Genomic DNA, 21,675 nt, shown 5'->3' with positions numbered 1-21,675 from the left:
GGCAGTGGCGGGCTGCACGGGCTCCAGGGAGGGGGCTGTGGATAGTGACCTGTGCTCGCACACAGCCTTCTTGGTGGCGGCAGCAGCAGCCTTAGCGTCCCATGCCCGTCTCTGGGGTCTGCGCTGATAGCCGCGGCTCGCGCCCGTCTCTGAAGCTCGTTTAGGCGGTGCTCTGAATCCCCTCTCCTCGTGCACCCCGAAACAATGGTCTCTTGTGTCTTTGGCAGCTCCAGACTTTTTCCCGGACTCCCTTCCGGCTAGCCGTGGTGCACTAGCCCCTTCAGGCTGTGTTCACGCCGCCAACCCCAGTCCTCTCCCTGCGCTCCGACCAAAACCCAAGCCTCAGCTCCCAGCCCCGCCCGCCCCGGCGGGTGAGCAGACAAGCCTCTCGGGCTGGTGAGTGCCGGTCGGCACCGATCCTCTGTGCGGGCATCTCTCCGCTTTGCCCTCCGCACCCCTGTTGCTGTGCTCTCCCCCGTGGCTCCGAAGCTTTCCCCCTCCGCCACCCGCAGCCTCCGCCCAGGAAGGGGCTCCTAGTGTGTGGAAACCTTTCCTCCTTCACAGCTCCCTCCCGCTGGTGCAGGTCCCGTCCCTATCCTTTTGTCTCTGTTTATTCTTGTTTCTTTTGCCCTACCCAGGTACGTGGGGAGTTTCTTGCCTTTTGGGAGGTCTGAGGTCTTCTGCCAGCGTTCAGTAGGTGTTCTGTGGGAGTTGTTCCACGTGTAGATGAATTTCTGAGTATTTGTGGGGAGGAAGTTGATCTCCACGTCTTACTCTTCTGCCGTCTTGAAGATCTTCCTGGCCTGGACGTTCTTCCACTGAGTGTGTGATGGGCATCCCCGGATGAAGCCCCCTGTCAGTTCTTGCTCTGCTTTTCTCCTTTCACTGCTGTTCGGGGCATCATTCAGAGTTGGAAATCTACTTCCATCTGCTCCCCCATCTTTTGTCTACTGTTTTCTTTGCCTCTCCAGTGGTTTCTATGGGAGCGTATTTTAATCGGAGGGTCACCGGGGCAGTTACACCTTGGGATTTCTTTCTGTACTATCATATCAGGAGACGGTCTTATTTATTGCTTTTGAAAACAGCAGGGATAATGTGAACTAATACCCTAGTGGAAGGCCTACACAATATATTTCACTATTTGGGCCTTCAATTTGTATTTTCATTAAAGTAATTATGTGTTCAACAATTCCAAAAAAAAAAAAGCCAACAATTCCAAAAGGCCTATAATGAAAAAATTCAGTAATCCTCACCTCGTGTCTACCAAACTCAACTCTTACAGCTGCTTCTCCTGATATTTACCTTCATGTTTCTAAATAATGTTCTCATATTGCTCTTTCAGGAATTTCCAGACTTCCCTCTATGTTGGAGGAGTATTTAAGATCCTTAGGCAGCCCTGTGCCCGCTGCATTTAGCTTTTGGAAATATTTTCTGGTCTTGTGTTTGTCAGATTCAACCCAAGTAAGCAGTAAGAGAGGACTCCCGTTCTTAGTTGGGTCATTTGACTCCATTCTCAGTGGTTTATACCAGAACATTCCTTGAATTCCAAACATGCCAATAACTGAACAAACTACATTAAAAGTCTCTTCCTGAGTGGAAAAACCCAATGCCTGAAGTAAGGTTGACTTGAAGCATCACAGTACACTTATAAGAAGAAACCAGGGGAGTTTATTGCTGTGGTCTTCCTAAAGGGTTCAGGTTGTCTTCAACTGAAGCGGAAATTGAAGCTGTGAGTCAACCTAAGAGTCTGTGGCAGGTAGTGTAGTCTTATCTGTACTTTCCTAGAAAATACCCAAGGGGCTGAAAGCTAAACAGCTCAGCTTTCTGAACTGGAAGCTGATGCCCTCTCCTCACCTCACTCCTGTAATACTTAATCTAGCCGTAATTAGCCGACCCAAGAAGATAGGAAAGACATGCCAAGGCCAAGAGCACTTCAGAACCAAGCACTCCATCTGCCAAGGGGTGTAGTCAAGTTTTTTCTCCACCCCTTCCTCTCAGTGACTCTTAGAGTGTACCCGGGCCACAGGGTTCAAATGGCTCAGAAAGTTCTTCTGGAGCACTGATAAGGTCATACAAGTTCTTGGAAAATTCCGGTTGTCAAGGATTCCTGTAGAGCAACATGTGGCAGTTAGGGTATAGAAAAAACAAGGAAAGAAAGGTTTTATGAGAGGAAACTTGAGCAATTCCACTAGAACAGGTTAACTCACCCAACTGTAGTCTGTTCTAACAAAGATGAAATAAAACCATGAGATTGTAGTGAACAGAATTGCAAAAATAGACCATTGGCTAACAAGAACAGACTTTTCATAAAAATCACGTGTCTGCATTTCTGTGAATTAGTCCTAAAGATAAATCTGAAATTATTTGGTCCGAGTTCATTCAATCATCCATGCATTCGTTCAGTGCATACCAGATGCCAGTTCCACGTGTGCTAGGGGCTGGGAATGCGATGGTAAAAGCAAAAAGTGCCCCAGCTCTTAGCGATTCACGGTCTAGCGCACAAAGCACTCTACACACAAATGGAGGGGAGCACGGTGACGGGGAGCGTGTTGATAGAGGACCCCGACTAGGCTATGGCGCCTGGTAATATCAGCTCCTGCGGAAGCTCATATTGGATAGTTGAGCTAAGATCTTAGGGTTAAGGATGGATTAACTTAGGAAAAGAGGGTAGGGGAGTGGGAGATGTTCAAAGTCTCCATGGTGGGAGGAAGGAAGATGCACTTGAGGAACTGAAGGAAGGCTCAGCGACCAGAGCTCAGGGTAGGAGGGGAAAGTCATGGGAAGTGAGGCTGAAGGGCTAGGTTGGGCCAGTACCAGGCAGTCAAGGATTTCAAGCAGGAGAAACACCACACCACTCTGCCTGCAGTGCGCAGGGTTGGGGGGACATGTGAAGGTGGGGCATGTCTAGTTGGTGAGCTCTGGCCGCAGTCCGGGTGAGGGACTGTGGTTTGGGTGGTGGTGGGAGCTGTGGATGGATGCGGGAAGTCTGGAGCCGGTAAGTGGATAGGACTTGACACACTGGAGATGAGGGAGAGGGAGAGATCCAGGGTGGCACTTAGGTTTCTACCTATGGAATGTGGTAGAATGGATTATATATTTTTTTCTTTAATTTTTTTTATAAGAGTAACCCTTCTAGGGGGCTTCCCTGGTGGTCCAGTGGTTAAAGATTCCATGCTTCCACTGCAGGGGGCACAGGTTCGATTCCTGGTTGGGGAACTAAGATCCTGCATGCCGTATGGCATAGCCAAAAAAAAAAAAAGAATCCTTCTAAATGATTTTCTGCAAATAAGTACAGTTGGCTCTCCGTATCCATGGGTTTGGCATCCGCAGATACCGATAGCTGACTGTATTATGCCATTTTAGATAAGGGATTGGAGCATCCAAGGATTTTGTTATCCAGAGGGGTCCTGGAACCTGTCCCCTTGGATACTGAGGGACGACTGTACTTTTGGTATCCTTTTCCAAAATGGACAGATTTGCTTATGGAAAATCTTTAGGGAATGGAGTGGGCGGTGGGAGAGGGTTGTTATTATAAGGGACGTGAAGACCAAAGCAGAAGGTCCCAGAAGGTCAGAACTTGAAGTGTGAACATTGCCTGGAACTGACAGTTTGAGTAATGACAGGAGGGAGGTTATAAAGATGCTCCTGATAAATTTTTTACCTGTGATTTGAATGAAAGATGAGAAGCAGAGATGAAAAGGCAGCATACTGTGAGGAGCGTATAAAAGCATGATCGTGTTTGAATAGGAAAATTGGAAGGAACGATCAGATTTTCTTGTTTAAGGAACATCCTTACCCAGTGAGCATCCCCTAAAAGTAAAGCTTGAAATGTGGGAAATTACGTTTTGACAAGATGGCAAAACCGCACTTGTTTTGTTTTCTAAGGTGATTGATATGCCGGAACACAACCCTGGCAATTTGGGAGGAACGATGAGGCTGGGAATAAGAAGAACTGTTTTCAAAACTGAAAATTCAATATTAAGTAAGTTTCTCAGATCGTTTGTTTTATAACATGGCAGGCGTCATTTACATGGCTGTGCCTGGCCACAGCCCTCCTGGAGCTCTCCCGTCCCGTCCGGCTCGCCCCTTCCCTGCCTCTGCCCTCGCTGGTCCTCCTGCGTCCCCATTCCTCTCCCTGAAAGGGTTGGTAGAACACCCATGGGTGCCCCTTCTCATTTGCCCTCCACCACACCCTGGCCAGTGGGCTGCTTTGTGCTTTACCGATGCTCCTGGGGTTGACCCTGCACCGGGACAGCCCTGATTCCAGCTCAGTGCTTTCCAATCCACTGTTTTCTCCACTGCATCGAAACCGGCTCCCTGTTTAACTGTTTCATGTCTGACTGCTTTGAGCCACTAATTTTTGAACTTCTTGAGAAGCGGGGCAGTTATGTCTCAGAAGTCTATTTCTCTGTTCCCCGAGTCGCTCCAGCACGGGGTAAGGAAGATATGATGTGCTTCACTGTCTGGTATTTGCTGATCTTCCACTCCCGATAAGGTTATTCTAATTTCTGTGGAACTTTTTCCCATAGATTAACATATGATATGAGACTAACTTAATGTAACCCCAAAACCCCTAATTCAATTTGATAAATATATCTCAGTGCCTGCTCTGCGCCATATGCACTGTGCTCGATTCTGGAGAGACAGCAGTGGCCAGGACAGATGCCAGCGCTGCTCACCTTCCCCCCTCCACCCCCCATCCCGCCCGTCCTGGGCTGGATGCAGAGGAGGGAACCCAGGTATCTCGGGCGTCCAGCATCGTTCTTGTGAAGTTATAAGAATACCTTAGAAAAATGCCTTCTTCACTCAAAGAAGAGTAAGACTAGAAATATGAGGTTCTCCTTTAAGGCTGATAAACAGCTTCTAAGGAATATAAAGCTTCTTAGCAAGAAGGAAATTTAAAAAGGAAAAGTTTTAAAGTGCACATATTTCCCTACTCTCTCTGGGTGAGAAGCCAGTGTTCTTTAAGTGACTTTTTTCTTTAAGAATATAAGAATTTTTTCTCTTTGTGGGTATTAGCAGCAATTCTTTGGCTTTCAGATGTTTCTAAATACTTTGAGACTTTGTTCAAATAGTGGTCTAAGAGGCAAAAATGGTTAGTGAGAAATTTCATCTTTTAAAATTGTTATCTACTGTAAAAGATTCAGTTATAATCGTACTAAGCTTTTTAAAAGGAGCATTGTGTTCAATATATTTAAAATTTTTACCTGTCTTGATGGAAATAAGACTGATTTAGGATTTGTTTTTCTTTACAGTAGACCTAAAAGTAGCATTGATGATGTTTATGAATCTTAAACATAACACCAAACTTTGTTGCTTAATTAACATCTTTTGCCTGCCGTGAAAAAAATTTAAACAGCTCTATTAAGATGTAATTTACATACCATACAATTCATCTGCTAAAAGTGTACAACTCAGAGTTATGCAACCATCACCACAGTCAAGTTTTTTTTTGTTTTTTTAAATTTTGCCGTACGCGGGCTTCTCACTGCTGTGGCCTCTCCCGTTGCGGAGCACAGGCTCCGGACGCGCAGGCTCAGCAGCCATGGCTCACGGGCCCAGCCGCCCCGCGGCATGTGGTATCTTCCCGGACCGGGGCACGAACCCGTGTCCCCTGCATCGGCAGGCGGACCCTCAACCACTGCGCCACCAGGGAAGCCCCCCACAGTGAAGTTTTGAACATTTTTATCACCTCAAAAAGAAACCCTGTTCCCTTTAGCTATCACCACCACCCCCTCCAGCCCTAAGCCCATTACCTTAATCTATAGTTTTGCCTATTCTGGATATTTCATATAGATAGAATGGTATGATCTCTGGCATTTGTGTTTGGCTTCTTTCATTTAGCATAATGTTTAAACGTATGTGTACATTATAGCATGTGTCAGTACTCCATTCCATTTTTTTCTAAACTTTTTCTTTTTAAGTTTTCATGGTCTTTTCTAAACTTTATCTATCAACCTTAGTTGTTGGGTTTTTTTTTTGCCACACCACGTGGCATGCGGGATCTTAGTTTCCTGACCGGGGATTGAACCCTGGGCCCCCTGCAGTGGAAGCGTGGAGTCTTAACCACGGGTCCACCAGGGAAGTCCCTATCATCCTTAGTTTTTATATAGTCTGTTATAGTAGCAAACTTTTTCATGTATTTAGTCTTCATGTCTATTATTTGGACATATATTTAATTGAGTTAAGGAACCATAATATACTGATTCATTTCCATTTGCTAAGCATTTCAGGTTGTTTCTGTCATTTTGTTAGAAAAATGCTGATGTGAACATTTTGACCCAGTGTTCTCTTGTCCTTTTGATTGTTTCTTTAGGATAGATTTCCAGGAGTCAGACTATTATGTCAAAGGGTATGAACACTTTTATAACTGTTAATTCTGGATTGTTTGAAAGAAAAGGTGAACCAGTTCATAATGATGTTAACTGTACTGTCGTGTCCTTGCTTTCTCTAGTCTTTTTGCTAATATTTTTATTATTTTTCTTCTGTTCTATTAACAAGAACAAAAAGGGCCTTGTATTATTGTACTTTAATTTGCATTTCTTTTCATTTCTACAAAGTGGAAATTTCCCCTTTCCAGATGGTGGTTTACTTGTTTGTATACCACCCATGTCTGAAGTCTCCACCAGCACTTAATATGGGAACAGAGAGATATACCAGCCCAGAGTCTCTTACCCAGATGGTCTAAAGCAAGGGTTGGTAAGCTTTTTCTGTAAGGGGCCAGATAGTAAATATTTTCAATTTTGGAGCCATATGGTCTTTGATGCAACTACTCAACTCTGTGTTGTAGCATGAAAGCAGCAATAGGCAAATATGCAAATGAACAAGCATGGTTGTGTTCCAATGAACCTTTATTTATGGACACTGAAATGTGAATTTCATGTAATTTTCATGCATCATGAAACATTATTTTTCTCCTGTTTTTTTTTAACCATCTGAAAATGTAAAAACCATTCTTAGTTCGAGAGCTGAACAAAGACAGGGGAATCCTGTTCTGCCTCGGGGTTGCCACGGCTTACAGAACCCCCGTCTAAACAAAAGAAGCACAGGCTGAACAAAGCAAGAGGCCAAGGCTGCAAGGCTGCTACCCTCCTGGGGAGCGTTCAAGGACATCTCCCCGCTTGTCCACTTGCCTGCCTAAATACCCTATTTAGTGACAGAATAAGGCCAAGACGGCTTTCAGAAGCCATTTGGTCCAGCCTTTGTACTGTTCACCTGAGCAAGCGGAGGGCCATGGGTGGGGGTGGGGGGGACAGGCCTCGGCTGCTCTTCTCACATTGTTTTTAGTCTTCTACTGGAACACGTGGCCCTGGCTCCACAGCCCACCGTTACGATCACTCTCCAAAACGTGGCTCTTTAAACACACGTTTCAGGATTGTGAAACTTGTCAAACACTTCAGATGTGTATATTTTATTGCATGTAAATTATACCTCAATTTAAAAACCACACACATTTTATCTGGGAATGTAGATGGTAGGACTTGTCTACCTATAGTGATACTGTTACTTGTTTGATTAACTCATTAGATGACTTTTGAAAAGCAGGGGGATATGGTACAAAGCAGTTAAGTCTTTTTTTTTTTTTTTGCGGTACATGGGCCTCTCACCGCTGTGGCCTCTCCCGTTGCGGAGCACAGGCTCCGGACGCGCAGGCTCAGCGCCATGGCTCACGGGCCCAGCCGCTCCGCGGCATGTGGGATCTTCCCGGACCGGGCACGAACCCGTGTCCCCTGCATCGGCAGGCGGACTCTCAACCACTGTGCCACCAGGGAAGCCCTTTTTTTTTTTTTAAACATCTTTATTGGAGTATAATTGCTTTACAGTGGTGTGTTAGTTCCTGCTTTATAACAAAGTGAATCAGCTGTACATATACATATATCCCCATATCTCCTCCCTCTTGCGTCTCCCTCCCTCCCACCCTCCCTATCCCACCCCTCTCGGTGGTCACAAAGCACCGAGCTGATCTCCCTGTGCTATGCCGCTGCTTCCCTCTAGCCATCTATTTTACATTAGCAGTTAAGTCTTAAATGGGGTGCTTCGAAGAGTGAGAAATCTAGATTGAGGTGTGGCTAGAGATGGAGGGGGTCAGGCTCAGGTGAGAGGGAAGCCAGGGAGAGCACTGAGGAACTTTGGTATGAGAGGGTTTTAAGACTTCAGAAACTATTGTTTTGCTTGTGGCTCTCAACTGAGTGTGAGAGCTGGGAACATACTGAAGTACAAAGCAGTACAGACAAGGTTCAGAGCTCATTCAGGGGACAGCTGACAGCTTGTTGGATAGTGTGTCCAAAATATTATTGGTCCCTGGCTTAATTTTTTTGGTCAGGTCCCAAGTATGTTGCTAAGACATCCAGGAAAAGAAGCCTGTTTTCTCTGTGCCAAGTGTGGTCTTTAAACCGAACTGCCACCAGCAGCAGGAAAACATTATTGGGACCATTCAGGTAGCGTGTTTGAATACTGCACAGTCTGGTGTGGGTGTGCGCTGGTAGGAACGCTAGAGTAAGCCCAGTTTAAAACAGTCCCAAACTGTGTATGCAATCCGCGTGACTCTGCCCTCCAAACCAGCACCCTTGCCTTTAGAATCAGAGGAATGAGCAGGGCTGGAAGCCGGGAGGGTATGGGAGGAGGCACTCGGGGAAGCAGAGGAGGGAGAAGGGCCAGCCCCTGAGCACGGTGGGGCTGGGCCGTGGGGTCGTTAAAGGTGAGTGGATGCTGTTTTGCCCTCCAGGGGTGTCCGGTCCAGTGGTGGATGCAGCATGATGTATTGGAAGGAATTTGGAGCCCCCTGCTGTGCAGTGCGCACAGCTGGAGACCAGGTCCTGGTGATTTCCCATCAGAGTTCTGACGTGACCCTCATCCTCAGGGCAGATGACATGGGGACAGTGAGTTGATGCTGGCAGACGTCAGCTGGCAGAGGAGGCTGGGAAGAGCTCCTCAGGGTGACGCCAGCTGCTAATGAGTGTGGCAGAGTCTAGGCTACAGAGGCCAGCGAAGCTGTCTGGACGCAGCAGGTGAAAATTGAATAGTTTAGGAAAAGACTTAATTCCTTTTGGGGACCTTGTCTGCATTTCGTCATAATAAGGAGAAGGACTTGACTGAAAGGCTTGGTTCTGCTTTACTGTAAGAGAAAGAGGTTTTTGTTTTGAGAGAACAGAGGCAAGAGGCCAATTAGGAAGGTATTGAGTGAGTCCCTGTATTAAGGATCTGGGTAAAATTCATGGCATTGGAAATGCAGAGTGGTTTAATCTCAAATTTGAAAGAACTGAAAGACAGGCGGATAAGGGGAAGAAATTTTCAGGCTAGAAAAACTGCTTGTGCTTTCTTACCTCTTATCCAAGCGTTGATAGACAAAAACAGCTTCTAGTTCCTTGTGTGATTAGATTGTTAGGAAGTTTGAGGAAAAAAACAGCCACACAAAAAAACCTTAGCTGGGTTAATGAGGTGATTTATAAAAGTTTGAAAGAGATCACCAGGGAGTTAGGGACCCAGAAGATCCGTGCCACGGTAACATGTTTCACTGAGACAGGAGTTTGAAAGGAGCGTGGTGCGCCTTGGGAGAGGAGTGGGCCAGCTTCCCCGCCTCCCCGTGGACAGCCCACACTGGGGGTCCCTCTCTCCCCGGCTGCTTCTTGCCTTTTGCTGGGGCTTTCCCAGCAAAGTGTATTCGTGGATATGGGGGCTCACAGGTCTGGGACATAGCTCCTTTCATTGTAAGGGGTTAAAACATTTATGTCCCCCTTACTGGACCAGCTCTGTCCTGAGCACTTCACCTGTGGGAACTCGGGAAGTGGTTACAACCCAGCCCCTGGAGTCACACCGCCCCATCCCCAGCTCTCAATCGCTGGCTGTGTAGCTGCTCACCCTCAGTTCTGCATCTAGAAAATGGACATCAGAAGAGCTGCTACCTTGTGGGGGCCTTGTGAGGGCTAAATCAGCTATGCACGTGGGTCCTTAGAACAGCACCTGGCACAGGAAAGCACTATTTCAGTGCGATGCTAGGATCGTGAATGGGGAGGGTTCATTGTGTTGACCTGTGATTCTCTCAGAGCTCGGGGTAAACTCCAGTTAGTGGCCTGTGTTAAGAATGGGCTCTCACGGGGCCAGTGGGTGGGGAGGAGAGGTGAGCCGAGGGGTGGGGGGCAGGCAGCCCCTTTGTCTTGCAGGTTCTCTCAAGCCCCTCCGTTCTGGTTTCCTGGCTCCCCAACCTGCTAATATGGTCTAGCAGAAGAATGCAGAAAATCTAAGAAAAGAGTTTAAAAAAATGCGATGAGAATACTAAAAGGGGGGGGTGGTGGGAATAAAAGGAGATACAAGCAATGGAAAAGCATGTGACCCTGCAGTGTAGAGTTAAAGGGGAGGACTAGCATTTTTAAACTTGAAAATTAGCATTTTCATAATAGAAAATTGAGATAAAAGCAGAGCATGAAAAATAAAATTAGGGTAAGGGGAGGAGTTTAGATACTTAAAAGAAATGAGATGTTTTCTAAAAATTAAAGGAATGATCTGCTAAAATCCAAAAGTAAAAAATGGAGAAGGAGAAAGATACCGGACCATGTACTTTCTAAGTATCGGTCACTAGGACACGATGGGCATCTTTTCAGTTATGCCTGTCAACACCCCTGGGACCCAGCCGCATTTTGCACGCGAGAACCGTGTCGTAGCATGGCGAAGTCACTTGTTAGACAGTCACTGAGCTAATTTCAGAGCCCGAACTCCTGACCGCCTCACTCTGCCAAATGGCTGGACCTTAATCAAAGAGGGGACAGAAACCCCCAAACAGCTCCCAGAGCTGAGCCTCCTCGCACTGAGAGCCCCAAGACAGGCTTCCGCAGGTTTCAGCAGGAGTGTCTTGTGGAGGAGAACAGGGAGTGAAGAGCCCACCCCTGGCTTCTGAAAGCCAGTTGAAATCGGGTGCTTGGCTTGAGGAAGGACACTGAATCAACCTTGGACTGAGAAGCTGGGCCATTAGGCCCCGGTTGGGAATGTGAACGAGTTACACAGCCAAATGTGAGAAATGCCATGGCTTAAGCTCAACAATCAATGGCAGTTACAGTGGGCCTCAGAGTTAGAGAGGCCGTAGGGAATGGTGGGGCCTGGGGCAAATTGACAAGCACTTGACCCATCAAAGGAGTAACTGCTACAGCTGATAGTTGCATGAAGGACTGTGGATTCACTGTTGCCAGTCTTCTAAATTTTTAAAAGAATCTGGAAATCCAGAGTTTTATGAGAAATCTTCTGATTCTTAAATGTTGGCAACTTATTTAAAAATTAAAAACTGTGTCTCCCGACACTGTGCAAGCCAAATACACCAAAAATCTGCACGCTGGGCAGCCTCTTGGGATCTCTAGACAAACATCAGCAAATCCTTGTACATACAAAGAGAGCTGTAGCTCCTATAATACCTAATTAGTACAGGGCAAGGTTCCGGGCAGTCTTAAAAGTGAGTCAAATTAAGACACCGGTACAGCAGTTAAAAGATATTTGTGCAAAAGCACAGCAGGTCTTCCGAGAGGGAGGTAATGAAGCCCATCAGGTAGTGATTTTAGCTTTATTGCACACTATGGGTGATTTCTTCTGGCCCCCTGGAAATAGGAAATGTGGAGACCCAGTGAAAGGTAAGGATCGGGAGGTGTAGAATGGGAGCGTAAGGCTGACAGCTTCCCGGGGAGTGAAGGTGGGAGAGGAAGAGAGGGTGTAAGCGTGGGCAGCTGTCCCCAGTGGAGGCCGCAAGTCAGGGAGGCGGGGCAAGGGGAGTCCAGAGAGGAGCAGAGGTCACAGATGGGGGTGGGGGCGTTACTCCAGTCCTCACTGAGGACGGATCTGCTGGGTTTTAGAGAACAGTTCAGTAAAATGACAGGAATGAAAGCTGGGTTGCAAAGGACAGGGATGGGGGTGTTGGATAAAGGGAGAGTCAGAGGAAGAGGGAGTGGTGGGGGCAAGAATGGGGTTGTTTACCTTTTACTTTAAAAAATTTTAGTTGTAAAACACACATAACATAAAATTTATGATCTTAACCATTTCTACGTGTACAGTTCAGAAGTGTTAAGTATATTCACATGGTTGTGCAGCTGATCTCCAGAACTTTTTCATCTTGCAAAACTAAGACATTTTACCCATTAAGCGACAACTCCTGATTCCTCTTGCCCCCAGCCCCTGGAAACCACCATTCTGCTTTCTCTCGCCAAGAATTTGATGACTCTGGGTGCCTCATATACGTGGAGTCATGTAGCATTTGCTTTTTGTGGCTGACTTGTTTCATTTAGCATGAAGTCCTTAAGGTTCATCCATATGGTAGCATGTGTCAGGGTTTCCTTCCTTTTTAAGGCTGCATAATAATCCATTGCATGTATATATCATTTTTGTTTATCCATTAACCTGTCCATGGACATTTGGGTTGTTTCCACCTTCTAGCTTGTATAGCTTTTTGTGGGGGAAATTTTTGATCTGAAAAGGAAAGAGAAAGGTTCAGGTTCACACGCTAGGATTATTAACAGGAGGGTGGGGATTGGCAGGACCGTTAGTGGGTTAAATATATATTATATATGAGACAAAATCTACCCAGTAGCGAATTAGAGAAGGATAAGGTGTAATTCAGCAGGGTTTTTGTTTCCGACGATGCTATTATATGCATTGTTGGTGTCTTGCTGCCTACACTGAGAGTATTTTGTAGGTCCTAAGACCCTATTAGGTGTCTTTCTCTAAAGCTTTGATGCTACTTGCTTCTTAAGTGAACATTAAGCTTATGTGCAGTTAATCTCTGTTGCATTTTATTTTGTCTCCAAAAAGACTAGGACAGGAAGGAAGACCAGGTCACTTTGTCATCGTTGAGGATGTCCCCTGTGCCTAGGCTTACCATGTGGCATGTGTGCTCAATAAATCCGTCCAGAGAAGCACTCCTAACAACATGGCATATCTACCCCTTAGTCTTTTCAGTCCACACCTGGATACAGTCTGCGTCCAGCAGCATCCAGCATCTCGCTTGTCATTGATTGTCCCTCCAACAGCATGTTCAGTGATACTGTGGCTCAGTGGTTACTGACGAGGAACGCACAGGGAGTCACTCGGTGCTTTGTAAAAACCCACGTGCCTGGGCACTCTCCTGAGAGCATCGAAATCAGAATTCCTGGTGCCAGGGTGGCCCTGCAGTGAGAATTCTTAGTTTTTGATTTTAAGGTGTTTTCATCTGGTAACACTCTGAGCTGATTCTCAACATATAGTTTTAATGGAAATTTAAATTTTTTTCTTTTTTCATGGATATGGCAATGGATTAATTTCATAAATTCATTCTTGATAGATTTGTCAGTGATTAAGAAAGATTTTGAGTGCACAAAACAGCATTTCCAAAGTTCTGAAAACATGTTTCATCGTGTACCATGTACACCCCCTGCCCCATATATATGCTTCATTCATTAAACAAATATGTATCGAGTACCTGCTTATATGCTAGACACTGGTCTCAAGAATTGAGGAGATGGGTCCCTATCTTGTCTATTATCTTGTAGAACTTATGTTCTAGCTTCCATTCTTTCTGTTTGGATTTCATAGTCAAGAGATAACAATACCAATCACATGGTTTACTTACTGTTTTAAGTGTTTCACATGTTTTGATTTATTCAGTCCTCACAACAACGCTATGAAGTAGAGACTGTCGTCACCCCCATTTTATAGATGAGGAAGCTGAGGCAGAGAGGTGCAGTAATTTGCCCAAGTCACACATCCATTACATGGTATAGTGGAATTTAAAGCCAGGCATTCTGGCTCCAGAGTCACTATACCTCCCCTCTTCCTGTCACTTCTGGGATTTCATAGCAAGCACAAAGTTTGCCTTAAGCCAGGCAGCAGGCACAAGCCACGCAGGTTCAAAAGTTCGTGCAATATCCTGCTAGTCCCAATGACTCAGATATAATTCCTCAATATAATTACTTATATCCTAATTTGGAGGTTTTTGCCATTTTTCCCACCATCTCTCTTAGTATTGGCAGGCTCTGTTATTGGATGTGCTTAGTCATCTGTCCTAATGAAGGAAGGAGAGAAGACATTTTGGACTCTAGGAGGAAAAGATCAGTGACAAAGTTAGAGGTCAGAGGAGAATGAGAATCCTCTCAAAGTTAGGTCCAGATGTTTCAACTGCTTTTTCTTGTAACTTCATGGTATAAGTGTTTCCATTTTTTCCAACTGGGCATTATTGTGCTATCATCTTCCATTTTTTCTTTCATTTTTATGAACCGATAGTTTGAGTACAAAGGGCTCTGTCTTGAATAACCCCCTGGCAGTGGCATGTTGGAGTTCTCTCAGAGGAGCTCCCTGCCCCCACTATGCCCATTTTTCTTCCAAGGCACATACCTAAATACTCACTGTCATTAACATCATCACCAGGGAACTCAGTTTGTATGCACAGAATTGCAGGTAGAAGTTCAGTCATGATAATTGATCGCACTGAGTCATAGAGAATACAGCCAGATTGCGTTTTCTTTATCCAAGTCAAAAGCTCAAGCGGGATGTGAGACATTCGGTCTCTTGGTTGAAACATCCTGCTCCGCGGCCTGATGACACCTTGGGGAGTCTGGCAATCCCCTGCCTGTGGGCTTGAGCCCTGCTCCTGATTCTGCTGGGGTTCGACGATGTGTTCCAGCGCTGTCGGCGGGTCTTCCCGTCCCCTGGCTGTGAGCCTGGGGTCTGTGTGCCGAGAGCCGGTGCGGAGGGAATAGTCCTCGGCTCCTGTGCCTGCTCCAGTGCTGTGACCCACGTGGCCATCCTGCTTCTCCACGTGCTCGATGGGCCCTATGTTCTTGAGAGGTGTCTGGTGACAGACCCTGCTCCTCTCCACCTCACACTGGGGTCACTGGGCGTCCCACTGGCCCCCGTGTCCATCGCCAGACAGGCTGTGCCCGAGATGCTGCCCTGTCTCAGCAGCCGCGCGTGTGATTCCCTGCCACACACCCCTGGATGAGAACTGTGGGTGGACATGTGCTCTCATTCCTGCCAGCAGCACTCCGTTCCTGAGGCGATGCTGGTTTTCGATTGTCCCCTGCTAATAACGCAGCAGGTCACATCTTCGTGGTTACATCTCTGTCCTCGTTTCTGTTTTCTGGGGTAAATTCTTAGAGGTCAAATTTTAGTCAAAGGATAGGCATATTTTTAAGGTGGGGTGTAAACCAGTGTGGCCAGTACCACACGTGCGAAAGAAGAGGCGGCTGGTGTAGTGGAGAAAGCGTTGGGCGGGGAGTGAGGAGGCCTGGTCTCCAGACAGGACGGCATGGCCAGCGGGGCGGGGCTTTGGGCAAGTCCTTTGGTTTCGTTTCCCTTCCCTTGGTTTCATTTTCTTCTTTTGTAACATGAGCCCCGTTGTGAATGTGCACAATGGTGATGATGCAGATGTCACTGGGGCTCTCCGTTCTGCAGGCAGGCGTATGAAAGGAGGGCCTCTGCTGGAGTCCATGGTGGGCTTCCCTCTGTGCACTGCTGATGGCTTACTTGAGAATTGCTTCAGGGTTTCAAAGAAGCTATGGCTGTCCTATAAGGAAAGAAAATTGAGATTACTATCTAGAGTCTGGTTCACTTTTAGGCCTCTGACAGACGGATAGAGATCAAAGAGATTTCCCCCACACAGATGCCATGGATGTGGTTCCAAAGCTGATTACTACAATATTCATTTCACTTTCATATCTTTGCAGGGAAACTTTATGGTGACGTTCCTTTTATAGAAGAAAGACACAGACATCGGTATGAGGTATGGCTGTCACATGGAATTACTGTTGAATATAGATGCTTAGTGTGAGGAACCCCAGTGATCACAAGTGGGCCTCTGGAGAAGCTGTCCAGCCTGGTGTCCATAGGGCTCAGGGGAGAAGTGCCAGATTGCCCAGAGGAGGCGGGTAGGGCGGGGAGACTCCGGTCTTGGCATTCCAAAGGCAAAATCTTTAAGTATCTGCACATGGGACATTTCAGGGCTCTCTGTTACCCTAACTGCTGTCTCTTAGACCGAGATAAAGTTCTTATACTTATCCTGAACCTCCTGCCCTTTATTTTGGCAGAGTTGGGAAAAGGGTACTTGCATCTTCTGAACCAAATGCCTCTCGGGATAGGGATGTGCCTCTGGGTATCACATGATGGACTCTTGGTTTGGGAGCCTCTTGGAAGCTACATTGAGCATGAAGCTTAGTGTCGCATGATTAAGAGGAGTTATTGTTGAGATTGTCGCATGAGAAGCCTACATTCCCCAAAATGCAAATTGTCTGTTCAGGGATTAATTGGTGTACCAATTACATTGCTTTTGACTGTGAAGAGTCCAAATTCCTGCTCATTATTCACTGAAACCAGCCTAAGCAATAAGGAAATTTATCTCAGGTAATAGGTAGTCCAGAGGCTTGGCGGGCTCCAGGCATGGTACAATCAGGGCTCTTGCTTTGCCTAGGAGTCCCTTGGCCCTACCCTTTTCTGTGTGTCTGCCTTGTCCTTAGGCTGGTCTCCCTCATAGTTTTAAGATGGCTGCCAGTGGCAAGTGAGGCAACATGCATCTCTCCTAAACCTGATTGGGTCAATTTAGATTACCTGCCCACTTGTGAACCAGTAACAGTTCAACTGCTATATATATATATATAATCTCACATTTTCTTTATCCATCAATGGATACTTATGTTGTTTCCATATCATGGCTATTGTAAATAATGCTGCAGTGAACATAGTGTGCATATGTCTTTTTGAATTAGTGTCTTCATGTTCTTTGGATAAGTACCCAGAAGTGGAATAGCTAGGTCATATGGTAGTTCTACTCTTAATTTTTTGAGGAGTCTCCATACTATTTTCCTTAGTGGCTGTACCAATTTACAGTCCCACCAGCATTGTAGGACTTTTCTCTACATCCTTTCCCACATTTGTTATTCCTTGTATTTTTGATGATAGCCTTTCTAACAGATATGAGGTGATAGCTCATTGTGGTTTTGATTTACATTTTCTTGATAATTAGTGATGTTGAATATCTTTTCATGTACCTTTTGGCCATCTGTATGTCTTCTTTGGAAAAAGGTCTATTCAGATCCTCTGCCCATTTTTTAATTGTGTTTTTTTTTTTTTTTTTTGGTGTTGAGGTGTATGAGTTCCTTATATATCTTGGATATTAACCCCTTATCAGATACGTGATTTGCAAATATCTTCTCCTATTCAGTAGGTTGCCTTGTTTTGTTTGTTTGTTTGTTTTGGCCACGCTGCGTGGCTTGCGGGACTTTAGTTCCCCAAGCAGAGATTGAACCCACGCCCCCTGCAGTGGAAGTGTGGAGTCCTAACCACTGGACTGCCAGGAAATTGCCCACCTTTTTGTTTTGATGATGGTTTCCTTCGCTGTGTAGAAAGTTTTTAGTTTGATGTAGTCTCACAGTCCTACTTTTTGAAACTCATCTTTGGACAGTAGAAGGTGGGCCTCCCAAATTTAAGGGCTGTGATCCAACTATTTATCAGGTTCATCATGAATTTAAAAATAGGCTTTGAGATTTGAATATAAATAGAAATTAACTCCTAGTTAGAGCATCACCGAAATGGAAAATCCACCCAGTTGGTGGAAGACATTTTCATAAGCTGATATGTCTGTATTGCTCTGCTGTCCAAAGACATTTAATTTCTTGTTTTTCCAGGTGAATCCTAGCCTGATCAACCAACTTGAGCAGAATGACTTAAGTTTTGTAGGTCAGGATGTCGACGGGGAGAGGATGGAAATCATTGAACTGGCAAGTGAGTGGGCTCTTCATTTTTGAAAATTTTTGTGGTGATTGTGGTGAGCTAATGTCTCTTTGTCAACTGTAAGCATACAAAGATATAACTTGAGACCCATTTTATTTGCTCTCTTTCTTTTCCTCTCTCCTTTGAAATAAATATGCAGCTAAATAGAAATAATATGCACTAAATATAAAGTGCATGAAAAACTAGATTGCTTATAATACTAATCATTTGGGGGCCTATTAGAGTGAACCTGCCATAAAATGATGTAGTGTTCGGAGCCTACCAGATCTACCAGTAGTATGCTTCCTAGCATCCTTGTCCCCTTCCTGGGGTGTCTCTTGTTGCAGCTTCTGGGTTAGACGCTCTGGGAAAGGCAGGTAGCCCACTGTTGAGTAGCACTCTGCTTTCTCCCTCCTCTGAGGAAGAATGGCCCAGTGCCCTCCTCACTACTGGTGACTGACTGTGCAGCACATGTGACAATAATTTGTTAGATAAACCATCCTCATTATTGAATGCTTAGTGTGTACAGGATACTCTAAAAATGGTAGCATCATTTTCTAGAACCTACCTTTTCCAATCTGTATACTTTAGGCTCCAGATAACCTGAACTACTTACTCTTCTTCTAACTTTCCTACTGTTTTTTCCATTTTAGTCCATGTCACTGTTCTTCTACTTCAAATTCCTTTTCTCTGTCCCTTTCCTTTTCTGTCTCTCAACTGTTCAGGTACTTCAGAAGTCCCGAGCAGGGAGGAGTACTGAAGTTGGGAAAGGCTTCTTTGACCACTGTAGCGTGTTACCTGGACCCAGAAAGAAGGCAAGCAGTGGACATTGAGTGTGCACTCACTAGATGCTTCTCACCAGACCCCTTGCTAGGGACTCTACGCACCTTATGTAACTTACAAGGCAGGTGATATTATTCCTACTTTATGGAGAAGGAGACCGGAGTGCAGAGAGGTTAAGCAACCTGCCAGGGCCATCCAGCCAGTCACATTCCACTTAGGATTATCAATCTATGCCTGAAGTTTTAAATTAGAATATGAGGATGTATTTTCTGTAGTCCTTCTGATGGAAAGGCCCATCATTTACAATTTTTATAGTGTGGATCACTGTTTGGTGTTGAAGTCTCTTAAGTCTGGCATGTGAGAGGGCAGAGAAGTTTCTTACGCAAATTACTATTTGTTTACTTTGTTCAAGTACTTATTCTCTTTAATTCTCCTGTCTCATTATTACCAGCAAACACTTAGAAGCTTCTTCATCGCAAGGATTTAGTTTCCCATTGACACTTTCAAATTTCATGTGGGTTGGAAAGGAAATGAGACCTGCTGTAAAACCTTGCAATTTTTAAAAAGCTGACTGCAAGGGATTTCATTTTATTAAGGAAAATTTCCCAGAAGATTTTGATCTTAGCTACCCTTATCTCATCCATGAATCACTACATTCCTGAAGGAATTCTAAAAGGAACAACAAAGCTTGAGATTAGTATAATGTCAGAATTTGTTTCAAAGCAATTAAGAGCATTATTTAAAAGATACTTTGACTGATAGAACATCATCAAAATAAAAAGTTTTTAGTCTCTTTCCTCATATTGGATTTTTTTGGGTAAAGTGATTCAGAGCAACGATCCATTCGTTCAAATATTCTTTCCCTGGCTATGACACGATCCGTTGCTTAGCTTCTGTCTCTAGTGGTACCAAAACACAATTATTGTCAGCTTCTTTCAGAGACATCCCTAGATGCTGTGCTGCAAGATTCATCACATCTTTAATTTAAAGAGGCATTGTTTTCTTTTCTAAGGGCAGATGGTTTCTCTTCTTCTTTTCTTGAGGGGACACTTTCCTGGGAGAAGGTGGCATTCCTCTCACCAAGCTTTCATACCTGAATGTCCTTCTAATTCAAGGAGGCTACTTCTTGGATATGATGTAGAGGATTTCTACACTGGATTTTTCTGGATTCAGAGCTATCCAGTAGAATCTGCTGCAATAATGGAGTATTCTGCCCTGTTCAGTATGGTAGCCACTAGCTGTTTGTGGCTATTTAGCACTTGAAATGTGCTCAGTTAATTTGAATGAGTTTATTAAATGGTCATCTGTGGCCAGGGGCTACCATTTTGTATAGCAAAGCTTTATTATTTTTTTTCGGGTTTCCAATTTTTATTTAGTTAAGTAAGGAGTAAAAATTAAAACAAACATGAAAAACTACTCTCTGATACTGCCACTATTTTATAAAGAAGACTCAAAATAGGAGAAGGGGGCTTCCCTGGTGGCGCAGTGGTTGAGAGTCCGCCTGCCGATGCGGGGGACGCGGGTTCGTGCCCCGGTCCGGGAGGATCCCACGTGCCGCGGAGCGGCTGGGCCCGTGAGCCATGGCCGCTGAGCCTGCGCGTCCGGAGCCTGTGCTCCGCAACGGGGGAGGCCACAGCAGTGAGAGGCCCGCGTACCGCAAAAAAAAAAAAAAAAAAAAAAAAAAAAAAAAAATAGGAGAAGGATCATCATCATCATCATTTGAGAATTGAAAGATCAATCCTTTGCAGAAGAGAACAAATGGTGATCTTACATCAAAGCTTCTGAACTGGGCAGTGAGTGCCCCAGGACACACCTGGCCCCACGGGTGCAAAGGGAGGCGTGAGCTAGTAGTCAGACGATGAAAGCTGAAACCCCAGCTAGCCGACCAGGAACAGGACAAAGCTTCTCCAGGCTTCTGCGTCTATACCTGGACATTTACCCTACTTCTGAAGTCCTTTCCTGTTCTAAAGTTCCATAACCATTAGATGAGAACACTCTGCTAGCCTGCTACCTATTTTATTAGGATGAGGGATAAGCTTTAAATGATAACCTTAACAGAGTGGACATTGCAGTTCAATCATCATTTCCTTACTACTGAGCAGTAGTTTTGGGTCTTCAGTGGTAAGTGATGGGGATTTGTGATTTTGAATTCCATACTAGACTTTCAGGTCACTTGATAAAGCATCTCATTGAAAGATTTAAAGTTATATTTACTTCCTCCTGTAAAACTTGTATTTTATCATCTTCAGTTTGACATGTATATGGCCATTAAAATGATTTTTAAAGTAAGGAATACATACTAACCATGCTTTGACTATAGCAATTATGGGATTAGAGAGTTGCCCAATCTCTAATTAGGAGTTGCTTCCTAATCTGGGAATAAACATAGTTTTTGAGAGTTCTGAGTGGGGAGAGGAATTTGTAATCCTAGAAAATTTCTACCCAAATTTGGAAATGTTGCCCATTAATTTTTACCATTCCCAAACGAGGGATTTCAGATACCTGAGAAAAGCTACTTTTCTGTTCCTATTACATCTAGGAGAACTTGAATTGCTCATATAGGGACTTCTTACAACCCTCAATATGTAATAGCTTTATTTGCCCTCTGATAATGTAAGAAATATGTGTTGATTGTAAAGGTTCACATGATACAGAGAAGTATCAATATAAGGGAGAAAATAAAAATATCTTGAACTCTCACCCCCTGAGCCATAACCACCATTAACATCCTGAAAGGGCATCCTTTTATCACTTGGAGACTCTTCATCACAAGAGATACGTTGGCATAGGCTGAAATATGAGTGCCTGTTCAGCTTTGTGATGTTATCCATGATTAATATCCATCCCAGAGCTGTGACTAGAAAAGCAGTTATAGCTGGTGCATTCCCAGGGGACCCATCCCTTGGGAAAGGAGACCTTGTGGAAAATGGCCTGAAGCCATCTAAGAGAAAGAGTGACTTACCGTTAGCCTTAAGTATGAGGATACCAGGGTGCTGGGAGGGGACCCTTCCCCCCTACCCTCTTGAGTTCTTGTGGCTAGACTAATAATAAAATTGACCCAAGACAGATAAGCAGGAGAAAACCAAATTTTAACTCATACAGATGGAGGTCTCATAGAAATGGGACCTAAGAAGTGGCCAAAGCAGGCAGCCTTTATACTTTTTAGACAAAGAAACAATAAAT

General features: G+C 44.9%; 1 protein-coding gene across 1 annotated transcript in view; it reads left to right on the top strand.

The window, feature by feature from the left end:
• CTPS2 (CTP synthase 2) overlaps positions 1-21,675 on the top strand; it is a 99,189-nt gene that overhangs the window by 61,121 nt on the left and 16,393 nt on the right. Inside the window, exons 13-15 of the mRNA XM_079727118.1 lie at positions 3,886-3,982; positions 15,672-15,727; positions 17,625-17,721. Coding sequence (XP_079583244.1) covers positions 3,886-3,982; positions 15,672-15,727; positions 17,625-17,721 — 250 coding nt within the window. The remainder of the gene's footprint in view (positions 1-3,885; positions 3,983-15,671; positions 15,728-17,624; positions 17,722-21,675) is intronic.

This window comes from Hyperoodon ampullatus (genome assembly GCF_949752795.1).
Source record: "Hyperoodon ampullatus genome assembly, chromosome: X".
Lineage (NCBI taxonomy): Eukaryota > Metazoa > Chordata > Mammalia > Artiodactyla > Ziphiidae > Hyperoodon > Hyperoodon ampullatus.
The sequence above is the reverse complement of the archived record's forward strand: the minus strand, read 5'-3'. Positions and strand labels throughout refer to the sequence as shown.